Source organism: Patiria miniata, unplaced genomic scaffold, assembly GCF_015706575.1.
Source record: "Patiria miniata isolate m_02_andy unplaced genomic scaffold, ASM1570657v1 HiC_scaffold_10, whole genome shotgun sequence".
NCBI lineage: Eukaryota > Metazoa > Echinodermata > Asteroidea > Valvatida > Asterinidae > Patiria > Patiria miniata.
This window is the reverse complement of record NW_024037048.1, coordinates 7,123,085-7,148,222: the sequence shown is the minus strand read 5'-3', so window position 1 is coordinate 7,148,222 and position 25,138 is coordinate 7,123,085. Positions and strand designations below refer to the sequence as shown.

General features: G+C 40.8%; 1 protein-coding gene across 1 annotated transcript in view; it reads left to right on the top strand.

The window, feature by feature from the left end:
• The window catches only part of LOC119740449 (kinetochore-associated protein 1-like), a 79,763-nt gene extending 55,192 nt beyond the window's left edge, over positions 1-24,571 (top strand). The window contains exons 42-61 of the mRNA XM_038215774.1: positions 154-237; positions 1,133-1,228; positions 2,261-2,351; positions 3,350-3,408; positions 4,274-4,496; positions 5,272-5,345; positions 6,438-6,648; positions 7,430-7,554; positions 8,592-8,668; positions 9,383-9,455; positions 10,355-10,470; positions 11,581-11,716; positions 12,731-12,826; positions 13,859-13,970; positions 15,163-15,226; positions 17,436-17,565; positions 19,400-19,489; positions 20,566-20,711; positions 21,722-21,830; positions 23,466-24,571. Coding sequence (XP_038071702.1) covers positions 154-237; positions 1,133-1,228; positions 2,261-2,351; positions 3,350-3,408; positions 4,274-4,496; positions 5,272-5,345; positions 6,438-6,648; positions 7,430-7,554; positions 8,592-8,668; positions 9,383-9,455; positions 10,355-10,470; positions 11,581-11,716; positions 12,731-12,826; positions 13,859-13,970; positions 15,163-15,226; positions 17,436-17,565; positions 19,400-19,489; positions 20,566-20,711; positions 21,722-21,830; positions 23,466-23,546 — 2,193 coding nt within the window. The 3' untranslated portion in view covers positions 23,547-24,571. The remainder of the gene's footprint in view (positions 1-153; positions 238-1,132; positions 1,229-2,260; positions 2,352-3,349; positions 3,409-4,273; positions 4,497-5,271; positions 5,346-6,437; positions 6,649-7,429; positions 7,555-8,591; positions 8,669-9,382; positions 9,456-10,354; positions 10,471-11,580; positions 11,717-12,730; positions 12,827-13,858; positions 13,971-15,162; positions 15,227-17,435; positions 17,566-19,399; positions 19,490-20,565; positions 20,712-21,721; positions 21,831-23,465) is intronic.
• Positions 24,572-25,138: the final 567 nt, after the last annotated feature.

The window sequence follows — 25,138 nt, the reverse complement described above, 5'->3', positions numbered from 1 at the left end:
CTGGCCCAATCGCTAACGAAAGAAAGATGGGCACAGGTTCGTCCACTTTTCTTTTTACTTGTTGGGTCCCATTCTCCCTTTTGTTTCTCTTTGTGTCTTCTACCTCCTAACCCAAATATGAAAGTACAATCTCATTTGTTTCCTAATGACCAGGTTGACTCCTATGACTACCAGCGGTTGAACTTTGTTCTCAAGTGCATCAGAGATGAGAATCCTGAAGACCCCTCAGCTGATGTGGTAAGGCTTGCAGAGATTCATTGATGCATGACTCAAAAAGAGTCCCTCAAATCATGTATTTTCAATTATTTGTTTCAAAGTCAGTAGGTGGTGCAGGTACCGTAGTCGAGTGGCGGTACTGTAGTCGGTAGTTGTATCAAGGTGGGTAGGACTTTACAAAAGATGTCCCTTACAATGATAACCAATAGAAGTTTTGTGATCAGTCAGTCACAAGCCAATAAAAGTCATCCAGGTCAACGGCTTAGCTACGGGGAGGCGTGGTTGGGGTGGGGGGAGGCGGCACACGCCCCCCATAAAAAATAGTCACCTAGGCACTGTAAATGTGGCAACTGTAGAAAAGCACAGTCTTATAAATTACCATTATAAGCGGGTTTAAATGAAGTGCCTACTTTTCACATTTGTTGTTTATTTTTCGCGATTTGGCTGTTTATTTTAATGTCCCATGGAAAGTGAATAGCGCCACCTATTGTCTGACATTGACCATGATTTCGGTTTTGAACAGCGCCCCCACTGGAAGATGGTGTCCCCTCCCCCAACACTTTTTGATTTTACAGAGGCCCGGTGTCTGGTGAAAAAAACCTGTCTACCTTTCAGCACAGATGAAATTAGTCGCCCCTTCACTGTAACATCCAGCCCCCCCCCCCCTCGTCCCCCCAGGATGAGAACCCTGGCTATGCCACTGATCCAGGCCAAAGACAAGTCGCAAGCTTTTCAAATGGCCTGTAAAACCGTTGAGGGGGGTACTTGTGCATGGAAGCCACAGCACGAGTACAGCAGTTATGACATTTGGTTACTTTTGGGCGATGTTTATTCTGATAAAGTTCATGTCTTTGCATGACCTACTGCTTCCTCGTCTTTCATGTCTTCGCATGTTTTTTTTGTGTTTTGTTGCCAGGGTGTGCAGCTCATGGAGTATTTAGTGCACTACACACGCATGACTGAGCCATCTGAGTATGAAATAAGGTTCAATCTCACATCAGATGAAGATCAGGTAAAGCAGTCTATATAAATCATCATAAGGCCATGAACAATTGGTCATTTGGCATCCATTATTTATTATTTTGTTCTTCACACCCCCTGTATAATGTTTACTTTTGCATAATCCGGGCATTTCTTTTGCCTTGCTTTTTTTGTCTTGTCTTGAGCACTTGCTTTTGCTGGCAACATCTTTGCAGTCTGAAACTCCTCAAACTCTTCAATTACGAAAACTGTCAAGAGAATCTCAAGTTTGGGAAGAATGCAAATTGAACGGATGTTAACTTGAGGTTAACTTCATTTTATAAGGTTTTATAGGGTTTTACTGGGTATGGCGGGATTCAAATTCCAGTTACCAATTGTTTAATTTTGCATTCTTGCCTAAACGTAGGGTTTCGGATGGCAGAGCATTGAGCCTATTTCCTGCATTGCACGGTCGCATTAATGGTACACACAGTATATTTTTGCTGTACCCATTTGACTTTTTGGCATCCCTATAATAAACCTTCCACGGCTGCACGGAAACTTGCATCCCAGAAGTCTTACATCATGGTTGGGATATCTGAACACGGACATTACTTTTTCAGCTGTCCCCTGTTGAATTAATTTTGTGATTCTACAGGGAAGTCACAGTAGTTGCTAAAAAGTAGTATGGGAACACAGCTATACATTAAATAAAGATGTTACCTCTGGTTCCTTTTCAGAACCATTCTCTTAGTTGAGAAAATTATTCGCACATGGTGTTTCCGCAAACCTTTCATTATTTAGTATCTCCACCATGCAAAGCCTCAAATCTTACTTAAATAAAGATGTTGTTCATCTGCACCATTTTTATTTGTTTTTGTTACGTTCATCTGTTACCAAGGCAAATTTGCCTTCAATAATGAGCAAATCCACACAATTTCATAGTGCATTAATGGCTCTGAAGTGTTCTTGCTTCTCATTACTGTTAACATTTTCACCTCTAATGGACCACCACATATGTACATTAACTTAATCTCACACTTTGAATTGAATCCTCCTGATATTTCGTGCTCTTTTTTTACAGCTGCGATGTACCAGCGTTCCCCTTTCCCCACTTTCCAAGGAGCGGCTCCCTTATCATCCCCTCATGAAGGGGGGACAGTGGAAAATACTGGGTAAGTCACAGACATTATCTCCTTTTTATATATACCGTATCTGGTAAATATTATGATGGAGCAGTGTTGTTTAATACAGCAGTCAGTACATGCTGGCTCAGCCACCATCGTGTGAAGACGTACGCAGGCCTGTCGCCAAGCAGGGAGGTGCCGGCCCTCCCCCCCCCCCCCCCATCGGCAAAAAAAATAAGCGTACAAATATATGTATAATTGTGTATTTTCTTGTGGTGTGCCCTCCTAGTTTGTACTGTGCCCCCCCCCCCCCCCCCCCCCTAATGCCCAGAGCTGGCGACGGGGCTGGACTTATGCACGCGTGTGCAACACAGTTACTGTGCAGATCGTGCATACGCGCGCGTAAGTCCTTACACAAAGTGTTCGTACTGAGGATGTTTACAAGGAAAGCGTGTATCAACGATTTATTTTCGGTAAACATGTCCCCACCGACATATTTACTTTTTCTAAACCGTGCATCTTTCTGATTCTGGACACAAGGAAAATGTAAACAAAATTTCAGCTACCTCTGTCAGGTAAAAATATGGGAAAACATTGTTATAAGTTTGTTCACTATGGCAGCAGAAATTCATACCCTTGACGTCAGTTGTAAAGCAATGAAGACGTCGTCCAACCTGGGCTGGGGTGATAATAACACGCATATTGAAGAGAAGGGGTACCATGCTAAGCTAAATTATGGCCCCTGAACATGAACACAAAAAGCCTGGAAATATCGCCGAAAGAAAAGTCACAAAATTTGAAGCATTTTAACTTTTTTATTATTGGAAAGGTATTTATTAACGGGAATAACAGTGTGAGGACCCTGTCTTGGGGAATGACCGCACACTGTTATTCCTTAACTAATAGTCTGTGGGTAAGTATTCGGTAGTAGAATCAGCCCACACTTCTTTCGGGAGGATTCCAAAGTCTGTGGCTAAAAGTTCAGGATATTTATCTGGCCTTTCTTTTCTTGCATTTATATTGTAGTTTTCATTTGTTTATTTTAGCACGAGAGTTGAATGAGGAGACGGTCCATCAGCTCCTGCCAGTAGCGAAACTTTTAAAGGTAATATCTCTCAAATTGATCGTAAATGCTGCCTTCGTGAATGTGGGTATTTGTTGATGTGACTTTAATGAATTTTAGGGACAGCTTGTATTTATACATACATGCCAAGAAACTGGGATGATCAAATATTAATTAAAATACGCAGTGTTGTAGTCAAGTCTTCTTCCGAGTCCCAAATGTTCTGAAATATAACATTGCATAGCAAATATCTAGGCTGTGCTCCAAGGATGTGCTCAGGAGGTTCTCGTACTTCAAATCAGTAAAACATTATTGCTTGGACACAACTTGATGCAAAGTTAAACAGCCTACATCAGATGACGTGTGAACATGCAATGGTTTTGCGGTATTCAGAACGGATGACGGATATAGATGCAACGAGCGAGGCCGGAAATACCTGTCTGCAACACGCTCACAGCGAGCGAGGCCAGAAATATCAGGGTGTGCTACCCGCAGATGATGGCCTGAACCCGTCTGGCATCGAGGTTCGTGAAAAACAATCCGGTCAATGTCAAAATAATCCCGGCGCGAAGTGGTTAAAGAAATGTACTAGTATTTGAAAAAAGGAATTTCCCCTTTGACCAATTTCTGAGATTCTTACACACAATAAATCTACATACCTTCACCACTCTGTCTAGATTCCCAGGTTTACAATATACTTCCTTTTATATCAGCTTATTTCAGTATATTTGTCAGACTTGGAAAAGGACTTGACTATTACATTTGCATTTATAATATGTGCGAGAACAAATCTTCAATTATCTTGTTTTTACAAAATTTGTTTCAATCAAATCTTGATATGTGGGATTTATTCATTTGTTTTAATTATGGAGAATTAATGAGCTCTTTTGTCATTCTCTTTTCAAAGCTGCCCACCGACCACCTCTTTGTAACAACCATCAACAACCTGATGAAGCGCGCCGGCCCCGACGACACATCCCCTGACAGAGCCCCTGGGGCAGGGGGTGACAGAGGGGCCTGCCGAATGGACAGGAAGAGCCTGGAGGTGGTGCAGAAGCTCCTGCTGAGTATCTCCAGCCCCGAGATGGCTGTGGCTACGGCTAGGGTGGTGGTTAAGGAACTACCCATGGGTAAGTTCCAAATGTTTGGTATTTTATTCTGTGAATAATGGTAGTTAATGGCTGTGACTATCAATTGGATTGTGGTTATGGAGCTACCATACTCATGGGTATGGTCCAAGGGGTTTGAATTTTAATTGTTTGACTAATGTGGTAGTCCAGTGTCATAGCCTATTAGTTAAGAGCGCCACACCGGACTCGTGCTCTGGTGTTTCAGAGGCAGTCTAAAAACTGTAATTTCTTCTCATTGTCTTCCTCCACAGGTTTCTTCAGGCTTGCGATCTACAGTGCCTAGGGCGCTTTTGAGGAATCCATGGTTTCATTACCAGAAATGATTAATAATAATAATAATAATAATAATGTGGGTTTGAGCCTGGGTCTGGACACGTGCCCTTAAGCAAGGCACTTTACCATTATTGCTTCGTCCTTCGGATGGGACGGGAAGCCGTAGGTCCCGGGTGTTGTGTAATGCACGTTAAAGAACCCAGTAACACTTATCGCTAAGAGAAGGGGTTTGCCCCGGTGTTTCTGGCCTCCTGTTAAAACTTCCCTGCGGAGTCCTTAGTAGAAGAACCAACCAAGTACCAAGTACCAAGTAATGGTGGTTAATTTCTGAATCGTCCAAATGCATGGGTGTGTGTCAGGTATTACACTTTAACAACAAAGAACAGATGATAAAGAACAGGAATATATATATATATAGGGAGAGCGCAGTGTTTAAATCTGGAAATAGAACCAACCCCTTTTAAACTTTGGTAAAAACACTTTTTTTTATCGGTCTCTGCAGGTCCTCTGAAGGTGATGGCTCTTGAAATCTGTGTCCTGCTTGCTCGTCTGTGGAAAGAAAAATGCCCAGACAATGTAAGACACTTTGTCTACTTTATACTCCGCGAAGCTCTTTTACTTATGATTGCTTTAATTTCTTTAATTCCAACCTTTTTTTCATTTTGCTCAATCCTAAGGAGTTTGTGGGGAATGTTTGTTTGAAAAAGTCTTTTTAAGTGGGAGATGGAAGCTTGTTGTAAATTTTTTTACATCAGATTTTAAGTGCAACTTGGACTCTGGACCTCTAAGCAACCAGTCTGCATTGTTTCCCAACCATTTAGTCCATTTATCGACAGCCTCTGGAAAAGTCACCATTACCCTTCCTTTTCTGTGATCACAGTTTTAAATCTCACCCAGGCTGATGTGGATTTAGATTTTAAGTCCATTCCTGATACTTTGGTTTTTCTTCTGGTATACTATTCTGATGTTTTTTTCCTGCCTGTTTCTCGAAGCTTCCAATCTAGTCAAGAGAGCCCCTTGACAGAGACTTTCTCTCTTTTGGGTTATCCTTCGGGAGCTGTTAGGTTCTTTTTGTTTTCTGTTGTTGTCCTTGAATTGGTTTGTCTTGGATTTACTGTCTATCCCGAGAAATAATGTAAATATAAATGTAAGATGCTAGTGCCTGTGCACTTTTACTCACCAAGGAGCCAGGACTACTGAAAATGCTGCATGTTTGTGTTTTTTGTTCCGAGCTCAAACCTGCACCGAATTCATAAGTTCCTAATCCATATAAATAAAAATATGGCTACTGTGTGAATTGTTTAAGTCAGGGTTTAGTAATTGACCAGAAATTTCCATCAAAAGTTTCTCCACCATATGATTTGTGTACTAATGGCTTAGCTGACTGGCTGCTGCGTGCCTCTGTGTCTTGCACTGGTCATAGTTTACTTTATGACCCTTTTAGGAAACAACAGAAGGGCAATAATCATAAGAACAATCATCAAATACAGATATGTTCATGGTTATTCTGGATTAAACAAGTACTGAAAAAAATCAATATTCCTGATACGCATGCCATTAAATATTTTGGAATGGTGCAGCAGATGGTTGAGGATCAGTTAGTGTCCACAAAGAAACTAAAGTAAAACTGAACTAATTTTTTGGCTCATTTCATTTTTTGTTTTCCAGAGTCCAGAGAAGCAGAAAGCAGAGTTGTCCCACCAGAAGCTAGCCCAGTTCTGCCGTTGCCTGGCCACAGAGCAGGTGCTGCACAAGTATCAGCTGGCTGAGCCTGAGCTACTCAAGCTGGTCGACCAGCCTGCCAAGCTGACCTTCCAGCTGTATGAGCATGAGAGTATCGAGAGGAGGATTCTAGAAATTGAGGAGGGAGGTGAACCAGGTAAGTAAAGATGTCACCAAAAAAATCAGAATGTGTTCACAAATTTTTCAAAACATTAAAATGGAACAAAACATTTTTAAAATGGGACCTTGTGTTTACACGATTTGCCTTAACCACTTCGCGCCGGGATTATTTTGCCGAAAATTTTGATTTTCTCAAAAGGCAAAATTTCCAGCCATCATGTGATATACAGCCAAACGCCACAAACACTGATTCGCAAGAGTCATTTCAACAGTATTTGTACAATATTTCTTGTCGAAACCTCATATGTTTCAATACTCTGGCGTGTGCACTGGAGCGTAAATTGTAATACAATAGGCCGTGCACAGCAGCCATTTCAAGATCAACACACGGTCCGCCTCCTCAGACTTCACGGATTTTGTCTGTGTGTACAAAAGACACGAGGGATTGGCGTGATTAGAAGTCACCCAGAGGCGAGTCGAGGCAATCTTGAGGTTGTAACCCATCAGCCCTGCGTGTGTATATAAACAACCAGTGTGTGTTATCACGTCCTCCGACGCAAACTGGTTAAGGTTGTTTTAAAGTTGTCTCGAGAATGCCTGAAAATCTACTTTATTTACAAAGCATTACAAGCACCTTAATACTTCATCACATCCCAGGAAGTTTAATTTATACATCTTTCAATGATCGGCAACTATCTATCGACCAGATGCACCTTTTACAATATACGAGTTGTATCGTGTTTGGTGTTTTGAATATGCCGCTGGGCCAAGCTAAATTGTCCATGCCTCTTCTACTTGCAATGCACATATTGGGACAGACATCCATGCTGCAGCTAATGCCATTGCTGAGGTCAACAACTGTAATATTCAGAAGATCCGTCTGCATCTGATTGAACAATGGCTGCCCAACACATCTAGCAACAAACAGGCTGAGGAGGATACAGTAAGAACTGCTCCCTTCCTCATCTTTTCTCGTCTTTTACTATGGTCTCCTTGCATGACGAACAGTAGTTGGGGCTTTGGGGCCACTCGCAAGAGCACCTTGAGATTGTGATATTTCGTTGGATCAGAACTGTTCACATGTTCTTTGTACCCAAGGTACATCACCCAGTTCATTGCAAAGTCTTTTAAAAAAATTTTATCTTCACTACTTTCTACAACACAACCAGGATCGACCTAGTCTTGCCCCAAGACGTCAGTGATTAAGAGCGATAGTTGCAATGTTGTGTAGCCCCCTTGCATAATTGATGTTTTACTTTCTCTCACTAACGTCTTGGTCATTTCGTAGCAATGGGGGCGGGGCCATTTTATGTAAATAAGACTGTATAAATTAGAATAAATACAGTTCCTTTTCATAGCTCCATTCTTGATCACCGCATGTATAATGCGTATGTTAACCGTCGGGTGAGCCATTGAACCTATTCTCGATCGCTGATTGGTTCCCTAGGAAAGCGATGATGCTTGATCACGTACCGCACATTACAACCGTTGGGCGAGCCATTCTTTTCTCGATCGCTGATTGGTTCCTGTGAAAAGCCTAGGGAGAAAATAAAGAAAAACTTAAACGGCTTAAACGAAATGGCCAAGACATTAGTGCGAGTAGGCCCGCTGGTCTAATTGTTGTGCCATCAGAGGGCGCACTACTCACCATCCACTATCGATCACTAGCGTCTTGGGCCAATTCTAGAATCGACCCTGCACCCAAACACTGACAAAGTACATGTAGGTAATGTAACTGCGTGCATGTAATGCAGTCACACATATCAACGACACCAAAGCATTGGACTTCAGAATTTGAAATGCAAAGGGGTGTCAAAAAGAAAAACAAACATCCAGGCTTTGCTATTAATCATTTTTTTTTAGTTCTAAAAGACTCAAACAAATGTCAAACATAGTTGACTGAAAATCAAATTACAGAAAGGCTAATTTCATAGTGTGCAACGTATTACGTGGTGCTTCTCTGTGTTTTCCTGATTCCAGACTGTGGATCTGTCCAGTCTGTCATTCCTGACTCCCAAAGAAGACAAAGTAGCAGAAGAAGAAAAAAGCCTGGCAAGGTACTGTAACATGGAGGATAAAGTATTAAGATAGACCTCTTTGGGTGCGGTATGCTGCATATCTATATAAAAAAGACAAGGACCAATGAATAACCAAAACACACTGTAGATTACACCTATAAAGCAAGGGTCTATCCATGAACTGCTTTAAAATATTTTTGTCGTATCGTGTGCTTGGATACTGTAATTTCATTAGTCTAGGACGGCCACGTGTCTGGACAATAAAAATGCATGTCACACACAGATTGTGATATCGCACTGCGTTCATTGTGCGCGTTGCGCACATGTGTGGAACCTGCCGGCGCGCTAGCTTTACGCAATGAGAACTGCAGCGTCAAACACTCAGTCTCATGTCCAGCAGAACATCAATACCTTCAGTTATCAAAGGTTACATCGCAGTGATTTAATTTATTTCTCACACATTAAGTTACAACCATTTATCTTTTTGAGTTATTGGCACGATATAACGAAACAATTGTTGACTTTTGTGATGTGGGATATGTTGTTTTTAACCCCCTCGGGTGCATAAATACTGCTGACAACTACAAAAAGAATATTATTTTAGGTTTGAAGACACGACTTGGTATAAATGTGTGATATAATTGGTACAGATGCTTTAGTTATAATATCTAAGAATAAAGAATGTATTTCATGAGGTTATTTTTGGCATCACCCTCATTTTCTTTTCTTTTTTGAATTGACTTCCATTTTCAGGGTGAAATATCTCCTTCAGTATGGCGGTGAGTTCCGAGGGAGTGCTCTCTTTCTTCTCAACTTTGCCTACAAGGTTTGTATGCATGCTCGTAGTACATGCTCCCACCCGAGTGATATTTTGTTCTCACTTTCGCTTGGGGTGGGGGGGGGGGCATATTGAGTATACAGTGTTTATGTGTCAGTGAAGGGAAAAACCTAATGTTGAATTTACATCAACCCATCTTATGGTCATAGTATCTATCTGTCAGCATTAATTATCCTGCATTGAATACCTTGATTTCCATTGCAAAATGTTAAGCAGTTTTTTTATGCAGAATTTCACAGTAAACTTTTCAAAAATGCAGAGTAGTTTTGCTGCACAAGCTTTGTAATGGTATTGCTCACTCAATACCACCAAAATTCACAACCAAGCTCCTTACATAACACTGGATCTGGGCTGCATGTATGAACAGTACATGGTGCTTCCCGAGGGACATTTTGCATACATGTACGCAGCCTCTCTAAGCACATCTTGCTGTTTGTGTATCATTTGAGCACCTTGTGGATTTGGTCCCATTAAAACAAATTCTTACATTCTCAGAAGTGTCTTTGTTTAGTGTATCCTTGTTTGTTCTCTTTAACCATGGTCATGAGATAGTGGTTTTGTAAAATCACAAATTTTTGGATCAATGCATGTTTTTGGTTTTGTCTGATGGTGTTCGAATCTCTCCTAGCAATTTTACTTACTTCTTTTGTGTTTACGGTGATATATATGCTTTGTCAAATCTTCAAGAATTGCTAATAACTGCTGTCCAGCAGGACAGTCTTCTCCTCTCAAGTCATTCGACAGAGAATAAAGCACCTTTTCAAATCTTTTTGGTGTGTCCCTCTAAATGGAGCTCTCATCAGTGATGGCAAAGGGCTATTTAATGTTCATGCACAGAGTCCATCAATGTAAACCTTTCCCTGTCTTGGTGTTTCTTTTCATTTCAGCAAGCCTCCAGTAAGATCAGCAATGCCTGTCGAGTGCGCGCCCTGCGTTGCCTCTTCAGTCTCCTCAACACCAACCTGATTGAAGTAGTGGCAGACAAGCCAGTGGATGATATCAGGTGTGGCCATAGAGCTATATTAAATTACTAGAGCGCTAACTCTTCATTCTTACTCGCAGAGACGCTTTGAAGCCGCTCTGGGCGCAGACATTTTCAAAATAGATGGATTGAATTTTAAAAGTGTACTCTAAATGCAACGCGCAATTACAAGATACGCAAACAACTTACGCGCATCATGACGGTTCGAAAAACGTCACGGCGAAAAGCATCTGCAGCGTGCAGAGGGATGCGCACACGTTGCGCTGTTTGTGCAGAGCAAAATGAAACCCTCATTTGCTGATCCTGCGTTTCGGTTTTGGGCGTATCGGCTTCGATGACGCACCGGTATGGAATACAAACGCAGATATGCAAATAGCCGTGCAAAAGCCGTACAAAATTTCAAGTTTTCCATAGGTTTGTGTACAAACATGGATGCGCCCATCAGACATTACTTTGTACGTCGATTTAGCACTCTAGTAATTTAATATAGCTCTGTTGGTGTGGCATGTCATTTGAGTCCAATTCCGTAGAGCTGGTCACCAGCAAATATTGCTTAGCATATTGATGTAACAAAATCAGCTGCAAAAACCATTCACAAGATTGGCTTGTCATCGGCTTGTGATCGAGTTGTGATGACTAACATTTACTTGTGACTTGATTGAAAGTCTCGTGTTTGGACTGATAAACCTAACCCAGAGACGGGGAAACATTGTGTGGACGTGTGCAAGTCCACACAATGTCGCTGCTACCTAGGCCCAATTTCACGGCGCTGCTAAGCACACGATTTTCTGCTAACAGAGCCTCCGTCTATTTCATGGAGACTGTCAGCATAAGCACAGCAAAAGGCACACTACTTCAGAAGAAAGTAATTGCTTAACTTAGTGACCTTACAATAGAAATCTCCATGCACGCACGACCGTTTGCATGTCCACTCTGTGAAATAGTGCCTAAGGTTAGCAAATTTTTCTACTATGCTAAGCACAACTTTTCTGATAACTGTTAAGCAGTGCCTTGAAATTGGGCCCTGTTTATGTGGAAATCTTTTGTTCGGACGTCCACACAGTGAATGTAATGCTTGTACACAAGAGAAACCAGAAACCTTATTTACTGTTGATTGTTCTGATTGTACAGGGAGTTTATGCAGAACCTGATCTACCTGGTGGAGTTTGAGTCTTTGAATACCTCCATGGATCTGAGCGTCTTTACAAAATCCAACAAGCAAGGCCTTGTGCGTGGACTGTGGAAGCATTACAACCACGAACCAAGGGTAAGTTGAACGGTACTTACCAGGCTAAGTTTGTCTTTGATTTTTTTAAATTAATATACGTGGGGATGTTTATGAAAGAATTTTCCCTAAAATTTTTAGTTCTAGTGTGCTAGTTGTATGCTAGCCGTTTCATATTGGCACTCTAGTCATGCTGAACCACATTTGGGGCAACGTGTGAGGTTGTCGTGAGACAGAGTCACATATGTGTAAACTGGCCTTAATATGTTTGTTAACTAGTACTAACTAATAGCGATGTGTTTTGGAGTGCTTTCATAGAGATAATGTTGTAATATTGAACTATTCAAAGTCTGAAAGAAACAAATTTGCCAAAAAAAGGAAAACCAAACAAATAAGTCATTTTGTTTGCACATGCCAACCGTGACATCAGAGGACAGTGTAATCGGAGCATAGGACCTGCATACACTGGTTACCTCTCCATTAACCCTTGCGTTTTACGCTTCCGCACACTACTTGGGCAGTTTACAAAAAATGTGACACACAGACATCAGATAGACATCAGACAGACAGACAGCGTAGGATCTTTTAATATAGGATTCAGTACAATGAATGCACAAAAACGGCATTATCATTAGTATTTCTTTGGGGAAAAAAGACTGGACCTCCAAAATGACCACCATGCAAAGGGGTTATGGGTCACACAATAGACCATTATCATGTTGCAGCCATTTGACTTTTTCCCATTCGAATCAATGTGACCAAAGCGAGGCTGGAAGGACAAATAGCCTGGTTCCTTTTTGCACAAAAATCATTATCATCCAGTACTGTAATTGGATACAGGGAACATGACTGAAATGGTGGCAGCATGATAAAGGTCTGTAATGCTCAGGAGAGGAGAAGCATAATGAAGTTTTAAAAGAGTGAGTAGCGCGCTGTCTGTGACAACAATTTCACAGATTTTTAATAGCAGGCGAAAAGTATGCCAGGAGGTATTTTTGTCTTTGTTCTATTGCTTCATTTTACATTTATGGATTTTTTTTATTTCTTTTATTTCAGGCTGTGCGTCTAATAGCTGATCTGTGTTTGGACTACAGAGTTCACGATCCTAGGCTCTGGAATAGTGTGCTGCAACAACTGCTCAAATTTGGCATGGTAATACTGACATTCTAATCTAGCATTTTCTTTTGTTTTAGTTAAATTAAAGGCACCAGTGATCACAATGAACAGAATCTACAGGCAATGTCCTCTTTACATAAACCAAAACTATCATCTCGGACAGATTGCTTAAAAGTGTGAGATTAAGGGTATAATTTTTTTTTAAATACGGTTTATTTACGGTTGTTTCCAGTGTATTTTGAGGCACTATCAAGTCAAGTTAAAGGCCACATTGATTGAGACATTCAAAAGTTTGTTTGATCAGAATTTACAAGAATAATTCAGTTTGTGAAATGTTGCAGCTACATGTACATGTACCGGTAATTCAGTGATTTTCACCACTCCCCCTACTCAAAGAAACAACCTCAATCCTGGTAAACTTCTTTTTTTTTTGTTTTAAAAACTGGTTAATTCTCACTTAGTCAATTTTCCACAAATTATTTTTTATGGTTTCTCCATGTCAGATTAAAGGGACATTACGGCCTGGAGTACGCCCAATTGGGCTACAAAACGCATTTTAAACAAAGTGATATCAAATGGAAAGAGCATTTCAAAGTAGAATATAAACGTCCACACAACCATCCTTTAAAAACTCGGCGTTTTTGTGTTCTTCTTGGGAGAACCATGCGAGAACGATTTTCGAGGGTCACAATTTTGTCCCAAAAAATCGAGCTGTTCAGTGCTAGTTGTGATTCCAGCCGCACAGTGGTCGCCTTCTGCGGACGTATAAGAAACAACATTTGTGTATTGGTGCTGTGTGTAATTTAGGTGAGACACACTACGTGTATCGTACATTGAAAGAAAACGACAGGAAATACGTATGCGTACTCTGTCGTGTCCGATGTAAACAACCAGGTTTTTTTTTTTCTTTTCTCGGGAACGGTAAGACATTAGGTTAGTTTCCTGTCAACTAGAAATTTGAAATAATATAAGTAAACAATCCAAAACATGAAAGTTTTGGGAATTTCAGTCACAGGTCTTTTGAAGTTCCCAACTTGTACTTTTCGCCATATTCTTTTTTGGAATTAGGTGGATTACCTTCGACACGTGCTGGTATCCCTGGCTGACATATCAGAGCTGTGGCAGTTGCAGTGTCTGCCCAGAGTGTGGAAGAGTGTCATACTGTCTCCATTCGTTACAGGTCAGTACGTAGGGGCAGTTGAATTGCTGAATTATGATTCACACTGTGAATTAGGAATGTGATATTTGATAAACAATGGAAATGTATAAGTTAAGAATAACTGCCAAGCTGGCTATGTGTTGGATATGTAAGCGGTTAGATGTTCTGCAAATTTTTATGACGAAGAAAAACAGACATTTAAAAGAGCAATTTGTTGATTATTTTTCTATTGGCTCTACACATGCACAAGTAGAGTGAAATGCAGCTATAACGAACATTAATTGCGGGATCCACAGAAAATGTTTGTACTGGCGATTTTTCGGTATAGCGATATTAAGCTGTCAGTGCACCCGTACTCACTTTTCAATAAATAGCGCCCTTCAGAAACTTCACCCTGCACACCCTGGTAGTTACTGAAAGACGACTTTGAACATGTGCCAACTATTGAATTATGTAAAATTTACACAGGTTTTGAGCTTACTACCTACAGCAATGGGTGGCTTTCTGCTTCTATTCTTTGTGGAAATTAAGGACACTAGTCGCTCTTCTGTTGACATTTTTCAACAACAATGTTCGGTACGTTTTGTCCACAAAAATCGGGAGCCTAGGACGATGTTCGGTATAGCCGAATATTCGGCATAGCAGTGTTCGATATATATTCCACTGTTGTCCCTCAACAGTAAGAAAGGCTCACATGAAAATGCTATGGCTTTGTGCTTTGTTTTTGTTTGTTTGTCCTGGCATGGAAATTTAAGCCTTTGGCTTCTGCACATGCCACCATATTGCTGTTATAATAATTTATTATTAACGAGTCGTAGATTTATATATTATTTGCGTTACTTGTTGCTTTTTTTTATTCCTCTTATTTTATGCTTTTTTTTCCTTACTCAATTTCTCATTAATGTTATTTTTTTATAGACTCCTTTTTCATTTTGTTTAATAATCAGCAATATTGAAATAAATGTTTGAATGAATGAATGAATGAATGAATGAACAGTCAGAATTGTGCGTACTTTGTGCCATACGTGCGCAAACTAGTGTGTGCGTGTAATGTGTCCCTTCCATGGGGCTCTCGAAAGTGGTCAAAAAGCGCCCTGGATAGGTATATATTCCCAACCTGTACTTCTCAACATTTCAGTTGTTGTAGATTTAACACTGACACTTTACACATGTGAAAGAACCATCTTTCCCTCTTTTCCAAATATTTTATTAGTATGCCCACCTTTGACTGAGGAACAAGAAGAGGCCTGTAGACAGTCAGCAGCTTTGCTGCAAAGGTCCGTACTTGTTTTTTGTTTTGTGGGTTTTTTTTATTTCACATATTTTGGACATATTTTGGAACGTGTTCCAAAACTTGTCATACACTGGTACCTGCATATGTTCTTGTGTACAAGCCATTTCACCTCAGACTTGTTTGTTAGGAACCTAATCTCTGGTTCAGACAAGCGTTCCGGCATTGAACCAAATAGATTAGGAGCGACTTGAGTCGACCCAAATAGATGTTTGGTTTCAGGCAAGCAAACTTAATACATTGGAGTGTTGTTTACAAACAAACGAACACACGATCTTAGCAACCAGCCGGCATTGCGCAGCGTCGATGCATATGGGCTGCATGCGAATTCCTTCACTAAACGGGGTAATTCTTTAAAGATATAGTCCATCATTTGTAATTTGTGCATTTTGTCCGTTTGAAGCAACAAAAGTGTTCAAAATCTAATGAAGGATACTGAACAACTAACCTGATGAAGTTTCAGCTCAGCTTCAGCTGTATATTCTGACAAAAACAGCATTCTAGGATCTAAATTCCAAATCAAAAGTTGCTGAATCATGTTTTGAATTGTTTTGAATTGCAGCTATACCCGATGTCGCGCACTGATCCGACGAATTATAGCAACCGCGCACGCCTGTGCGTCGTGCCAATGCTTGCGTGCGCTGCGCCGAATAACAAAACAAACTACTAATTTAAATTTTCCTACGGTGCGTCTTAAGACGCACCATTGGAAAGGCCTTCTTTCGTTGATTACTTCAAAATGATAGCTTGCCAGAAAGATTAATTTCACAGGGAGTTTAGTCCACTTACTATCTTTCAACCAAGTATGTTTTTCAACAATAATACACCAGTTACTTTTTCGGATGGCTGCAAATGATGGACTATAGCTTCAATACTCCAAAAGCTACCACTATAAAAGAACCTGGTGGCACATTCTTTGTAATACTTTCCAGGGGCATCATCACGCTTTATGCAAAATGTGGCAGCTAGCTGGGAAGTATCGGCTTAGATCCCTTAAAATCTTCAAAAAATCCTGATAAATTATTAAAAGATGTAGTAAAGGTTGGAGCTGTATATGAAGTCGGGCAAAGTAGGGTTTGAACTTGTGGGTCCAATATGAAACCTTTTGTAGCATGCCAAATTTGAGTTACTTCAGAGTGCAAAAGATAAAAACTGTCATTCTGTAATGCTTAATTTCTTGCACTAGCAATTATTGCACTCAAAAACGTACTCAGCTGCAGCTATGATTGGTCTTAATTTAAGTCCCACTTGGCTTGATGAATTGTGGGAAGTAATTGTAAAGCACTTGGAAATATTTTATAAAGAATATAACACCTCACCCACAGATTCTGTGTCTTGATTGGCCGGGAGCAAGTCACATGGTACTTTCTAGTGTTGCTATCTTTCAGTGCACCGCCAAAAGTACTATACCTGTAGCAACTAAAGTACTAAACCTTTAGCAACCAAAGTACTCTTCCATGGCGCAGTATTTTCGTGCAGATGCAATCTGGTGTGCGCGTTGAGCATTGTGCGTAGTGCGTATTGTTCCCAAGAGAGCACGCCACAGACTTGGGTTCAAATATTTCGCGAAGGGGTGGTTTGGAAGAGAGAAACACATTTCCCACCAATTTTGGATTGAAATTAAAGTTTATTTTAACTGTGTTCAGATTTAAATAATTTAAAATATTAAAACCAAGCAGAATCTGTGGGTGAAGTGTTATAAAACAAATATTGAATGCTTTATCTCATGGTGAAGTAAAACTAGCCTCCCTCAGTGATCCATGGACCATTCTATTGTCCCTCGGCTTTGCCTCGGGGAAAAATAGAATGTCCATGGATCACCTCGGGAGGCTAGTTTTACTACACCACTCGAAGCATTCCATATTTGTGTACTTTCATTATAAGCACCACATTATTATTGACAGCATGTGAGGCAAGGTATCGATCTGTTGTGATCCTCTGTTTCAAATTCAACCATGTTTTACAAGATCCAAGTAAAATGGATAGACATTTCTGAAAATTATTCTAACTTCATAGAATACAGTGATAAATAAGACCCATCAGCAGATGTGCATGTAGTTTGGCAGCAGTGAAGATTAGTAGCAACATGCAGTGTGCTTCAAAATGTTTGATTGCATCCACATGTTGGACTAATCTCCTTGAGGTAAAAGTTTCATGAATTACATGCAGCATACTTTTCTCCTGTCTTTTTACAGATGTCCCATTGTTCATGACTTGGACATGATGGAGCCGTGTCAACAGTTCTTGAAGGTTGAGATGTACGCCTTTGCCATGGGTTGCCTGATGTACATCAGTGATAAGCAGAAACGAGACAAGCAGATTGAGGTAAAATGCAAAAAGAAACGCTAGGCCAGGACACACATGTATGGCACTTCCGCTAATTATTTGTTTCTGCTGACGGAACCCCTTCTATTTCACGGAAATCGTTGTCTTCTGATTTTGTTATATGAGCCTTGTTGAAATATTGTGAACACAAAAGGTGGTCACTTTTGGAGTGGTGGGTAAATTTTAATATCAGTATCCCAACCCTCCTATGCAAACATACATTCTGTGCCAAGTTGTCCTTCCAGTCAAAATCAATCAAGTAACTGTTTTCAACAGTTAAGAGCTCCAAGCCTACATTAAGCAGATTGACTGGCTGTGACAGTTTATGTAGCTTGATACAGCTATGCTTTGACTGTAGGTGATTGGTAAGCCAGCTGTGCATACCACTTGTCTGTTTTGTCTGTTGACTGAATTTGACTAGTCACAGTGCTTGCTTGAAATAATGATCTGACTGTTTGTGGCTAGCCGGTGTAAAAGGCATGTTCATAAATACCTTAGACAGTTTACCTATTCCTATTGGTCGAGAGCCCGTCATGTGGGTGGTTTTAAATTGTTGATAAAACACTGGCTGGCTGGTTTTAAACACTTTAAAGTGTCACATGATATTTGGACTCCTATGAAATCTGGTCCCTTTATCCTTTTATTAGTTGAACATCTTCACAATGTTCACTTGCATGTAGGCATGCGCAATACTATCATGCACAATATCCGTATTTCGAGAGTCCTAAATTCAAACTACACCGGCACCGCTGGGTTCTGCACCACAAGTGTGCCAATTTCCATGTAAGGAGATGTTTAATACAACTCGTGAGAGGCAAATACCATAACGGCTAGAGGGGTGTTCAATGACACATGAAGTAAACTTGTTGAACGTTATCGTTGGAAATTTATAATTGTTGACTTGTTTTTATTTTTTGAATCAAAGGTTTTATGATAGGGAACAAATATGTGCTTGGCTGGTATTCAGCAGGTTCATTTAAAACACCTCAGGGGCCCGGTTACCATTATTGTCTCTCGCCTTTGGCTCAGGCCATTATCAGCATCCAGGCCCCCCGACCGGTTTCAAACGTACTTGTTTAAAACCGGCCAAGCACATATTTATTCCCTTATTTATAAATACCTAATACAGTTTACCCATTCTTATTGGTTGAGAGCCCGTCACGTGGCCGGTCTTAAACGGATGATAAAGACATGGCTGGCTGGTCATAAACACTTTTCCAGTGTCACATGAAATTTGGACTCCCATGCCTTTTAACGTTTCATTGGTTGAACGTTCACATTCCTCAAGTAGGCATGCGCAATACATACTACCAGTGAATCAGTATTTCATGATTCGAAATTCACACTACACCTGCTCAGCTGCGTTTTGCGTGACATCGCGCAGTATGCGCGACGCACACGCCAATCTCCTTATAAGGCAAGGAATTGTAGAGGGGCATTCCATATTGTAGTCAGAGGGGTGTTTGATGCAACATGAAGTAAAATTGTTCAACAAAATGGTTAGCAATGTCTAGTTTTTGACTTGTTTTGTTTTGTTGACAGAAAAGGTATTTATGAATGGGAATAAATATGTGCTTGGTCGGTATTAAACACTCTGTTGGAGTCTAGAATGCTGATAATTACCCATCCAGACTCTAACCGGTCTTAAACAGAGTGTTATAATACCTCCCAAACACACATTTATTCCCTAAATCAAAACCCAGTCTTTGACCTATACTAACTGATGTATAAATTCATACCCAATCAGTTAATCAACGTGCAAACAAATCTTGAATTGGTCCACAGAACTTGTCCACCAATCCAATGAATTTCTCTGATGTGTTGTTCCTCGTAGGCCCTGTTGAGTGGGAAGAGGTACGTTGCCATCTTGGGTGAGATCACGGCGATGCAGAGACAGAAGAAACTCCTGACGACAGCAGAACAGGTTTGGCCCTCCCAAGAATTCTTAGTGATAGATATTTTTCAAGGATTTGTTACAAATTAGTTTAAATTTTAACATCTTTTTTTTTAATCAAGAGTTGCACATAATCAACTCTTTGAAAATTAGTGACTAAAAGATTTTCCCATTGACAATATTTAATTTGGAACCAACTTGCTCTATTAATGGGTACTGTTTAGACTAATATCCAATTTGAATTTATCTCAAACCTATGGAATTAATGAAGAATTTAATTGTTTGGGTACACAGTTCAGTTGATAACCATATCTTTTGAATAAAAATGCATCCGTGAAAATTAATTGAAAACAGTAATGATTAATATGCATGACAATGGGTATTCATAAATACCTGAGACAGTTTACCCATTCCTATTGGTCGAGAGCCTGTCACGTGGGTGGTTTAAGCAGTTGATAAAACACCAATTGGCTGGTTTAAAACACTTTTCCAGAGTCACATGAAATTTGGACTCCTACTGGTATGAAATCTGGTCCCTTTTACCCTTTTATTGGTTGAACGTTCACAATCTTCACTTAGGCATGCGCAATTCTACCTATGAATCCATATTTTGAGAGTCCTAAATTGACACTACACCATCACTGCTGCGTTCTGCGCCACATCACGCAGTACGCACCATGCGCGCAACGATCTCCATATAAGGAGTTGTTAACAACTACTCGCGAGAGGCACATACCATAACATAGCTAGAGGGTGTTTAAGAAATCGTTGGAAATTTCTAATTTTTGACTTGTTTTGACTTTTTGACCGAAAACGGTATTTATTAATGGGAATGTGCTTGGGTGGTATTAAACAAGTCCGTTTAAGACTGGCTGGGGGCCTGGTCGCCAATAATATTCCATGCCTTCGGCTCGGGCTATTGTCCATTCCCCCAGCCGTTCTTAAACGGACTTGTTTAAAACCAGTCAAGCACATGTTTATTCCCATAGTAATATACCCCCATGGATAGGCAGTTACTGCCGACCTCTTGAAGTTAGATTTTTTTTCAAGTTAGATGGCCCATTATGCTGACAGATTATGTGGGTTTCCTTGTTTCTATCCCTAAGATCAAGAGCTGCATATTCCAGTACATAGAGCAGACGTCTAGCTATGAAAACCTACTGGCCACTCCCCACTTCCCTGAGTTAGTCAACTACCTGGTCAGGGAAGACAAGATTCAAGGCCTGCTGCGAAAGTGCCTGCTGGCTAAGAGGTATGATATCGAGACAATGCAAGCCCAGTGAAGCTTGGGTCAATTTCACGAAACGCTAAAACTTAGGAAGGGTAACTCGTCTGAACTCGTGACTCGTCCTAGTATATATTTCAACAAACTTAAGAAGCGTTCAACACGTCCTAATTTCCTTAGCTATGCGGCTGAACCTTAACTTAAGATCGGTCTGAGGGTCATCTTATCTCATTAATGCGTGTGCTATGTGCCCTCCGGTGCTATGTGCCCTCCGGTGTTAAAAACGTCATATCTCGCATCACGGCAGTACATTTGTTTATTGATGGATTGATGTTGATGCACTTCTTTGCCGATCGGCCTCGAGATTTAGTGGATTTAGTCTCAGAAGATCCGTCCACAATGGGTACCCAAGAACATGGGGCGTATTCCGATGTCAAAGATGCCCCAAAAGTAGGTGCAGGTAACGGCCCTCATGCCATGGGTGTGTGTAACCAGTTCATCCGTGGCCGAGCACCCCACTGTGCACGCGTTGCGCCCAGCACTTGTGGGATTGACAATTTTCTTTCCCCGTAGATCTGGCTTTAGGGAGGCCTAGTGGGGGGGGGGGGGGGGGCATTGTGGTCGGGGCCACCATGCTCATGCACGGAGCTGCCAACCCATGACCAGAAAGGACAGAAACTGTATCAGATACGGCACCAGCGGGTTCTACAGTCAGCATATTAAATTTCCCCACTTGTAGTGTGCTTCGGTCCTTGAGTTGGGGGATGAATGCTGGATTTGCCCTTGGTCTTACCACTCTTGCCGACCAGCTTTTCATCTCTTGGTTCAACCCCAGCTGCATCGGTCGGGGTAGGGAGCTGCCCAACATGCAGAACCTCGTATTACCGTCCCATTGGACTACGCACTGAAGGGACAGACGGTCTCGCAGAAATGCCCTTCCGAAGCGATATATTTTCTTCTTTTTTTTGTTTGTTAACGAAACAACAAGCTGCTCTGTATTTACTTTATCTATTACCACAACCTTAATATATCCGTAGGTTTGACGATGCCGTGAGTCTCATCCGAGTCTATTACAGCAACAATCCTGGCTCACCAACTGTTCTGGTATCAGACTCCGGCTCTTCACATGACTTGCTGCAGCTCAAGGTAAGATTCCATTCACCCTGCCATTACTGCGTAGTGTCCTGACTGCTTTTGTATGACCTGCAGGTTGAGTCGTTCAAATACCCCGCTACCTTACCATAAGGATCGCATTATGAACCACATTGATCATCACTGTGTATGGGTGCCATCCCGAGTATAACTTGCCCTGAAAGAAAAACCAAGGGGCTCATGAAATGGTACCCAAAGAAATAGTGATTTTTTTTTTTGCTCACACATTTGGGCCCTATTAATGATCTATAGTTAACTTTATTTCAGGGCACTTTGGTACGAATACAAGATTTTGAAGCCTTATAGACAACTCAGGCTGCAGCCATTTTCTGCGGTGGTGCCAGGCTCGGGCGAGTCATGCTCAGGCAGAACACACGTACTCCAGGCTCCTTCGACCAATAGGAATATCAAAATTTGCGTGCACTTCGTCTTTACAAACGCGTGCAGTATGCAAGTGAGCATGACACCACCCAGTAAAAGCTTCTAATTCTGGTGGCCGGATTCCACTGACCAATAGGAATACCAAAATTCGCGTGCGCCTCGTCTTTAGAAACGCTTACAGCATGCCCGTGAGTGTGACACCACCCAGTAAAAGCTTCCAATTCTGTTTGCTGGGTTCCACTACACATGAATACAGTTCTGAAGCAGGGCTTTTAAATAAGGGAATAATAGTGTAATGAAGCAGTTTTAACGTTTGATTTAAAACTAGTTAGGGACCTGGTCATTGATTAACGTTTGATCTAAAACTAGTTTAAGGGGCCTGGTCATTGATTATGGCCTGCGCCAAAGAAAACAAACGAAAGCAGAAATTTGTCCTGAGTGAGGAGCCATTTTAATCATTGTTCTGTTTTAAACACTTGTTGCTGGTGTTTAAAAGGTGGTTTAAAACAACCAGCGTGACATGCTCTTGGCCAATAGGAATGGGTAAACTGTCACGTGCAATAATTTATGATAATGATACATTTCCATCGACATTCAGTTGCAAGAGTAAGCCATTCGACAAAGGAGTTTTAATCTTAACTCCCTCAGCGTTTTTGCTAGGATGCGAACTCATTCCTGCAAATCCTCCAACTGCTTCCATGTATAAATTGCATACAGCCTCAATCCTCAATCCTACAGCCTGAACATGCTGAATGTGGTCCTGGGAGGGGGTGACCACTGCCTCAATCCTGCAAAATCCTCCAGCAATCACTGTCAATATCAGACATGCAACCTTTCGTCAAATCTGCTGATTTCCTCCTTTTTTACTTCTCATGAATGCCATTACGAATTGGAAAACACTGTACAAAGTCTTGTGTGGTTTTTCTAAAATCCCAGTTGCATGCCTGCAATATGTTGAGGCAGAGCCAGTGACATCCTGGAACAGTGCGGAGGATTTCAAGCATACTTTAGGCCTAATTTTTTTGCACGACTGAGCATAAACAACACAAGGTCTGGCCCAAGACCTTGACACACGACAGTGCATCCTCCAAAATCAGCCACACATTTTTGCCGTATAGCCTCAATCCTGCAGAATCCTCCATTTTGCAAAAAAAATTTTTTGCAAAAAGGATTTTGGAGGATTTGTGAAGGTTAGGGTTAATCTACATTTTTTTTATGTTGATTTTGTGTGCGAATTGGAACTGACAGGGCTACATGGATCACCATGGAATGAGTGACCTGACTTCATTGCTGCCGCTTCCTCAATGCAACGGTGATGCAGACAAGTAAACACCTAGCGTTCAAGTCATTTGCCGAGGTTTGATCTCCAAATATTGAAAGTCTTTGTGCTGAACACATTACAACACCCCATGAGTTGACAATGCCCAAGTTATCATAAAAGAATGAAAACAAAATGTGAAAGTCTGAAAATTAATAATTGATCTTGCATTGCCATAGAAAGGACATTTATGCAAACAGCAAACAAGTTTCTTCAAAATGAAGTGATTAAAACAAGAAGATTGAATTCTGTAATTTGCTGTATTATATAATTTTGTAGAAATTGTGGGTGGTTTACCGAAATAATTCTGAAAGTCACTGGTAGGTTCTGATTCTTAGGAATTCAGTTCCATCAAAATGTTTACATGTATATGGATAGTGTGACTGTATCGATTATATTTTGCAGACACAGGTCGCATATGTATTCACATTTCCTTGCAACAGTACTTTTTTATTAGTTTCTGCTAGCATTTACCGGAACCCGTCTGTTTTGGATAATATGTTTATGCACGTATACGTTTCTTTGCATCTGTAATTTAGTGCTACCTGAATCAAAGACATTGACCACCATAAAAGTCAGTGAATTTGCAAAGTTGGAATACATTTTAGGTCTGGGATACATGTAAATGTATATCACTTGGAATCTTTCTCAAATTTTATTTTCAAAAGCTTTGTTTTTTGTTCAATTTGGAATTTATCTGTACTAACAGAATAAAATTAATATAAAACATTGAGCAAGTTTTAGTTTGGTTTATGGGCAATCTACGGAGGGAAAAGTTTTGTGCTTGGACAATTTAGAGGAATATTTATTTCTAAATTGTATTCTATTACATGATTATTTAGAAAATTAATGTTAAGGGCACTGATAAATAAATATGTACATTGTACTATATATACACTGTAAAAAAAAAAGCTGTAGTTCATGTACAAGACTTTTTACATATACCCGGTACCTTTGCTAATCTTGGCACAAAAACAATTGCCCAATGCAGTGCCCGAGTATTAAACTGAATGGCTATATCAGTTGCTACATGTTAGGCTTGGGTGATTCTGCACCAGAATCGAACAGAATCAATTCGAAACTCAGAATCGGAATTTTGATTCTATCTTTTTGACAAACTGATTCTCTGTATCAGCCGATTCTAATTCCCCAAGAGTCGTTTCCAGGAAGCACCGGACAATTTTTAAGATGGGCCGACTCCAACATGAGTTCAATGATAGGACAATTCCGGGAAGAAATGGATTCTGTTGAGCTTTTAAATAGCATTTGGCACATACATGTAACAGATCAAGCTGATGTGTTTCTTCTGTGAAAAGTACTTGGCACTTGGTGGGTTCTTCTCCTCAAGACTTCCAAAAGGGAGTATAACTAGGAGGCCAGAAACACAGGGGCAAACCCCTTCTCTTAGCGATAAGTGTTACTGGGTTCTTTTACGTGCGTTAGGCCTTATACAACACACGGGACCTACGGCTTTACGTCCCATCCGAAGGACGAAGCAATAATGGTTAAGTGCCTTGCTTAAGGGCACAAGTGTCCGGGCCCGGGCTCGAACCCACGCCACTGTTGCTTCTGAAACACCAGAGCATGAGTCCGGTGCTCTTAA